The sequence below is a fragment of the Chenopodium quinoa genome, unplaced genomic scaffold (assembly GCF_001683475.1).
Source record: "Chenopodium quinoa cultivar QQ74 unplaced genomic scaffold, ASM168347v1, whole genome shotgun sequence".
Taxonomy (NCBI): Eukaryota; Viridiplantae; Streptophyta; class Magnoliopsida; order Caryophyllales; family Amaranthaceae; genus Chenopodium; species Chenopodium quinoa.
Genome location: NW_018745185.1, coordinates 9,661 through 15,938, shown reverse-complemented (window position 1 = coordinate 15,938; position 6,278 = coordinate 9,661). Strand labels below are relative to the sequence as shown.

At 37.1% G+C, this 6,278-nt stretch overlaps 1 protein-coding gene across 1 annotated transcript; it reads right to left on the bottom strand.

The window, feature by feature from the left end:
• Positions 1-2,762: 2,762 nt before the first annotated feature.
• LOC110710892 (water stress-inducible protein Rab21-like) lies at positions 2,763-5,162 on the bottom strand. The gene is made up of 2 exons (XM_021889238.1): positions 4,492-5,162; positions 2,763-3,300 (listed from the first exon to the last, which is right to left on the bottom strand). Exons 1-2 carry the CDS (start codon positions 5,128-5,130, stop codon positions 3,064-3,066), a joined length of 876 nt encoding a protein of 291 aa, XP_021744930.1. The 5' UTR covers positions 5,131-5,162; the 3' UTR covers positions 2,763-3,063.
• Between the last annotated feature and the right edge of the window lie 1,116 nt (positions 5,163-6,278).

The following is a 6,278-nucleotide window of genomic DNA, read 5'->3' as shown; positions in this document are numbered from 1 at the left end:
TCTGCCAGTTTTGAACTTCTTCATATAGACACTTGGGGTCCTTACAAGTTAAGCACACATGAGGGTTTTACTCTATTTTCTTACCATTGTTGATGATTACTCAAGAAGTATAATTTGATGCTGTGAAAATCATGGAAAATTTTGCTATACTTGTTCAAAACCAGTTTAATGCAAGTATAAAGTGTATAAGATCCGATAATGCTAAAGAGCTGTGTGAGGGTGAAATGTTAGTTTTCTACCAGAAACATGGTATAGTGCATCAAAGGAGCTGTATTGGCACACCTCAGCAAAATGGGGTGGTAGAAAGAAAGCATAGGCATCTGTTAGAGACTACTAGGGCTCTATATTTTCAGTCAAAGGTTCTTGACCAGTTTTTGGGAGAGTGTTTGCTTGCTGCAACACATCTCATTAACATAATGCTATTAAGCTCAATTGGTTTTGCTAGTCCTTATGAATGGCTATTTGGCACAAAACCTGTCATAGATCACTTGAGAGCCTTTGGCTGCCTTTGTTATGCTTCAACTCTCAAATCACATAGAACCAAGTTTCAACCAAGAATTGTTCCTTGAATTCTTGTTGGCTATCCACCAAAAGGCCTATAAGCTATTTGATCTTGAGAGTAAGAAAATTTTCATCTCTAGATATGTAATTTTGCATGAGAAGCACTTTCCTTACCATTTCTCTTCACCAAACCTAAACCCTTTTTCTTACCTACAATCACTCCTTTTACCCTAGACACAGACTTCACTGTCCCTGAACCTTTTGTTCTACATACAGACAACTTACCTCATACTCCACCCAATAACCCTAACACACCACAAAATACACCACCTTATACTTCACCCAATAACCCTACAACTCATGACATTCCTGATTTTGCAGTAAACATAGATCTTGTCATTGATCCAGTTCCTTCTCAAACAAATCCAGTTCCTATAAGACAGTCTTCCAGACTTGTCAAACCCCCATCTTGGATGATTGATTATGTTACTGGTGCGGTTCATCTTTGATGACCTACCTTCACCTCATAAGGCCTTAATTTCTCAAATTGGTGAAGTTACAGAGCCAACTAGTTATTTTGAGGCATCATAGAATCCTGACTAGGTATCTGCTATGCAAAAGGAAATTCAGGCACTTATGGATAACATACATGGGATCTGGTACAATTACCTAAGGGCAATAAGGCAATAGGATGCAAATGGGTGTACAAGTAAAACTCAAAGCAGATAGGACCATTGAAAGGTTCAAAGCCAGACTTGTGGCTAAAGGTTTCACTCAAAGATATGGGATTGACTTTGAGGAAACCTTCTCACCTGTGGGTTAAAATGGCTATAGTAAGATGCTTACTCTCTTTGGCTGCCAGCAAGCATTGGTATTTACATCAACTTGACAAAAACAATGCCTTTCTGCATGGCAAACTTGACAGAGGAAGTTTACATGAAGGTCCCTGATGGCATTCCTAATCCAGATGTTCTTGTTTGCAAGTTGAAAAGATCACTATATGGACTTAAGCAAGCTTCTAGACAATGGTTTGCTAGGTTGAATTTTGGATTGCTTAGTAAAGGGTTCACTCAATCCAAGAATGATTATTCACTTTTCTTGAAGAAAGCTGATACTGATATCACTATTGCTGTCATCTATGTAGATGATATCATCTTTACTGGAAGTGATACTGCTACAGTCCTTGATCTTAAGACACACTTACATCATGTCATCAGTATCAAGGATTTGGGGAGACTTAATTTCTTCCTAGGAATTGAAGTTACACATACTCCTCAGGGAATTATCTTGTCTCAAAGAAAATTCACTAAGGAGTTACTTCAGGATTGTTTTTTGGATGTTTCAAAGACAGCAAAGACTCCTCATCCTGTCAATCTACCGGGTCGGCGGGTCATCGGATCGGGTCAACCGGGTCGGGTGTTTTTGAACACCCCTAATGTCTGCTACTGCTTCAGAGATCACTTGGCTGGTTAGATTATTGCAGGAGCTTGGTAATTCTGATTTGTTGCCTGTAAAGCTTAACTGTGATAATCAAGTTGCTATACATATTGGGAAGAACCCTGTCTTCCATGAGAGGAAAAAACATATAAAATTGACTGCCATTTCACCAGGGATAAGGTGCTTGAAGGCCTTATTGAACTTTCTTATGTTTCAAGTGCTGATGAGTTGGCTGATTTGCTCACTAAGCCATTGTCTGCTGCTCAACATGTTGAACTCAGTTCCAAGCTAGGACAAATTGATTCTCAATCACCTTCTAGCTTGAGGGGGGGGGGGTATACAGATTCTACTTCTGCCAGCTCAGCAAGTGCCACGTCTGCAAGTTTGTTATAACAAACTTCTTCATTCTGTTATTTCCTATGTAATGAATGCTTTAAATAGCTTTTCTAGTTGTTAATTGTCATAATAACAATTACAGAAACTTCTTTTTCTAAAAGTTCTCTCCCTCTTCTTCTTCCCTTTTTTCTCCCCTTCTTCTCCCTAAATTTAAGTTCATCAATGGAGTTAACTGTGCTCTTCAGATTTTCTGGTCTTTGTATATTTTGTCATATATATAATACAATTAGATCATATATACCTTTAAGTAACTTGGTGATTGCAAAGTAAATTAACTCGGTCTTTAAATTAGCTAAAGACCTAAAATACACATAGATCATCTATATCAAACAGCATTACTAAAGTAATTCGCCACCAAAAGTTGCTAAAATCGTCAACCATTGTACTGTGCACAGGTCATCCTTTCATGAAAATAACCACCAGAAAGAAAAGGTAAAACATTGCTTATGAAATTTAAGGTACATTCATCACATTAGACAATTGAAATTCAAAACACTCTTTAAATGGAAAGTTTCACACATTCGAAAACCCTAAAAACGAACAAAAGAAAATTACATCTCAACATCTAGAAGCACAAACTAACCCTGCGCATACTAGTAGATGCACATAGATTATTCAACATACAACAAAATTAAAAGCCTTCAACTCTGGCCTGTACATGAGGTCACATCCAAAGGTACAAAATGGCAAAAACTATAACGAAATTGAAAAACCGAACTCCATAACTAACTAGTGGTGGCCAGGCAACTTGTCCTTAATCTTGTCCATTAGACCTTTCTTCTCAGCGGGCTCATCCTCATGGTGCTGGATTGTGGTAGTGGTGGTTGTGGCCATGGTGGTTGTCGCGGTATGGTCTACCTCCTGATCCTTGTGCTTCCCACCCGGCATTAACTTATCCTTGATTTTCTCCCCCAATCCTTTCTTCTTCCTTCTCCCACCCGTGGGTGTATGTCCTTCTTCCTCGGACTACAGCAAATTCAACAAAGAATATATTGCATTGAGATTAATTAAATGAAATTCAACAATTGAGTATTTTTTTATATCCAATTTTTAGACTACAATCATATAATGTGTGTGAAGCTCAAAGATTCCATAACACTTAAAAAAAAAAAAAAATCATGTATATAAAATTTTAGAGCTCATGACTATTTATTTTTATTTATAAAAGATAAGGGGGGAAAAAAAAAAAAAGCCTTATTAGATAACCGGGAAAATTTTAAAAGCTCATACTACAATTGACATAAAAATATAGTACATAAAAATTTTGATACGATGTACTAGGACTATTACTCGTATTAGGGGCCGACCTATTCATGTGCACAGTGATATACATGACTCACCAATAAAAAAAAAAATTGATTTCATGATTTTTGCCCTGCTTTCTTTTATAATTAAAGAGACCTATTATATTCAATAATCTCTCAAGTTATCTCAGCTTTTTTTTTTTTCATAAAAAAATAATAACTTTTGCCTCTATTTATATCTTGTATTTGTGCAACCAATTTTAATATTTTCCCTCAAAGCTTATCAATTAAGTAAAAAATCATAAAGTTAATGTAATACTCCGTAGTTTTATAGTACCATTTGTTTATAACATGTTATTTTAGTACTTTCGACCTATAAGATTGAATTTTTAAGTATTATTTGGTGGTAGTATGAATTTTTATGTCCTATTTTGGATTGAAATTTATTTGGTGAAATATTATTGTTATAGATCTGGAAAAAAAATTTGTATTTTCACAAGTGATTTGAAAGTGACTCACCATCTCGAAAATCATGAATCCGCCACGGACTCATATCTGCCTTAGAAAAATGGTTACTTATTTTTAGGTCAAAGTTTAAATTTCTTTGACTAAATATATATTGTCAGTTTCACTCATAAACATATACATCAAAAAATCATCGTATGAATCCTATTACATTCGTCTTCACGAGTATTTTAAATGTATCAAATATTTATACACGCATGCAATTATAAAGGATATTAATTGTCAAAATGTTTGTTTTTTTAAGGGAGAGCAAACAAATTAGTTAGTTTACACATTTTATTTTAACAAATTACTATTTATCAAACATGGAGTCATGGAGAGAAATTTTCTTGCAATATTATGAAATGAAACGATATATTGCATGAAGTTACTAAGAATATATACTAACCGATTCACCGGAGCTCGTGCCACTTCGTCGAATCTCTTTAGTAACAATACCAACAGCAGTCCCTCCTGGCTGATCTCTCCTCGGCTGGTGCTGCCCGCCTCCCAAAACATCTCCTAGCGTCCCAGGGGCACGGTGTCCGGGCTCATCATGACCATGCATGCCGCCACCGAGAGTCGCGGACGGCATCCCGCTAGTCATGGGACCTCCATGAGTTCCATGAGCTGCGCCACCAAGTGTCGAAGATTGCATCCCAGTGGTCAAGGGATTTTTTGGTAACACGGCATCACGAGTGGCAGAAGAGTGCGTCCCATGGGTGGCCGTAGAACTGTCATGTCCCACGCCACCATGAGTCCACCCGTGGGTGTCTGAGAGGTTGTCATGTCCCACGCCAGTATGAGTCGTAGTAGACTGCATCCCATGGGTGCCTACGCCGTGGGTGCCCATGAGATTGTCATGTCCCACGCCACCACCATGAGTCTTATTAGACTGCATACCATGGATACCCATGGGATTGTCATGTCCCACGCCACCATGAGTCGTAGTCGTAGTAGAGTGCGTCCTATGGGTACCCATGAGATTGTCATGTCCCACACCACCACCATGAGTTGCAGCCCCGCGGGCGCCCATGAGACTACCCATGAGATCGTCATGTCCCACGCCACCATGATTACCCCGCGGGTACCCATGGTACTGTCATGTCCTACGTCACCATGAGTCGCAGTAGAGTGCAACCCGCGGGTGTCCACGGGGTTACCATGTTCATCAGTACAAGCGACGCCGGTGAGATGAATGGGATGGCCATGTTCATCAGTAAGCTTAACTGGATGACCATGCTCGTCCGTCAGCTCAACCGGATTACCATGCTCATCCCTTAAATGTTGTTGTTGTGATGCCATCTTCTCCTAACAAAAACACAAATTTTTTTCCTATATGATTTTTCTTACACTACTTCAAGTAACTTTTTTATTTTTACTTTGCTCTAACTTTGGATAGTGATATGATTTTAATTTAGAAAGAGGATAACAATATGATGAAAGAGGTGATAGAGATATAGACAAATTACGTTGCATGGAACAAATAGAGTAGTGGAGCTTTGTGTATGGTTTTAGAGAAGAGAGTAAACACGTGTTTGATAGATATCGTGAGGTGCTTCCACGTTTGTAATTATATGGTTGATTAGTGTCTTAGTGCAAGGTTAACACGTGCTACGGATGTTTTCGGTTGGCTGATGACTATTGAGTTGGGATGTTTTCGGGTAAGCTCTACGCTGCAAATACATCTACTTGTATTATTATACATTTAAATGTATCATGTGCACGATTCACTAGTTGAAAAATATGCTTATTTATCTTGTTTAAACTTATTATTCTATGCTCATTTTTGTTTAAACTTATCTTATTTATACTTATTATCTTAAATTATTTACACCGTATCCATAAATTATTATTAATGCAATAACTTAATTACTATTATTTTTTTTATGGCAGAACTTAATTACTATTAATGATGAGTATCAAAACTTTTGTATGAATTAGATAAGTAAAGCAAAACTGAGCTTATTAAATTAACAACTGTATGAAAAATAGTTTTGAGATAAGCATAATTTTGCTTATTTTAATGAAAAAAATTGCACTTTTCAATAGATAACTTGCAGGGGAAAGAGTTAAATTCCAAGTTAAGAGATGTTAAGGAAAATCATATCACCAAATTAAACAATATAAAAACCTTGTATAATGTATATTATGATATGGAGTTACACTTATATTAGGATATATTCCCCTTATTTT

Bases quoted from the DNA above. Each gene is read 5' to 3' on its own strand.
- LOC110710892 (XM_021889238.1), bottom strand. From the start codon at position 5,130: ATGGGTAGTCTCATGGGCGCCCGCGGGGCTGCAACTCATGGTGGTGGT. The intron at 3,301-4,491 runs GTTAGTATATAT...AATTTGCTGTAG, and splicing joins GCACGAGCTCCGGTGAATCG to TCCGAGGAAGAAGGACATAC.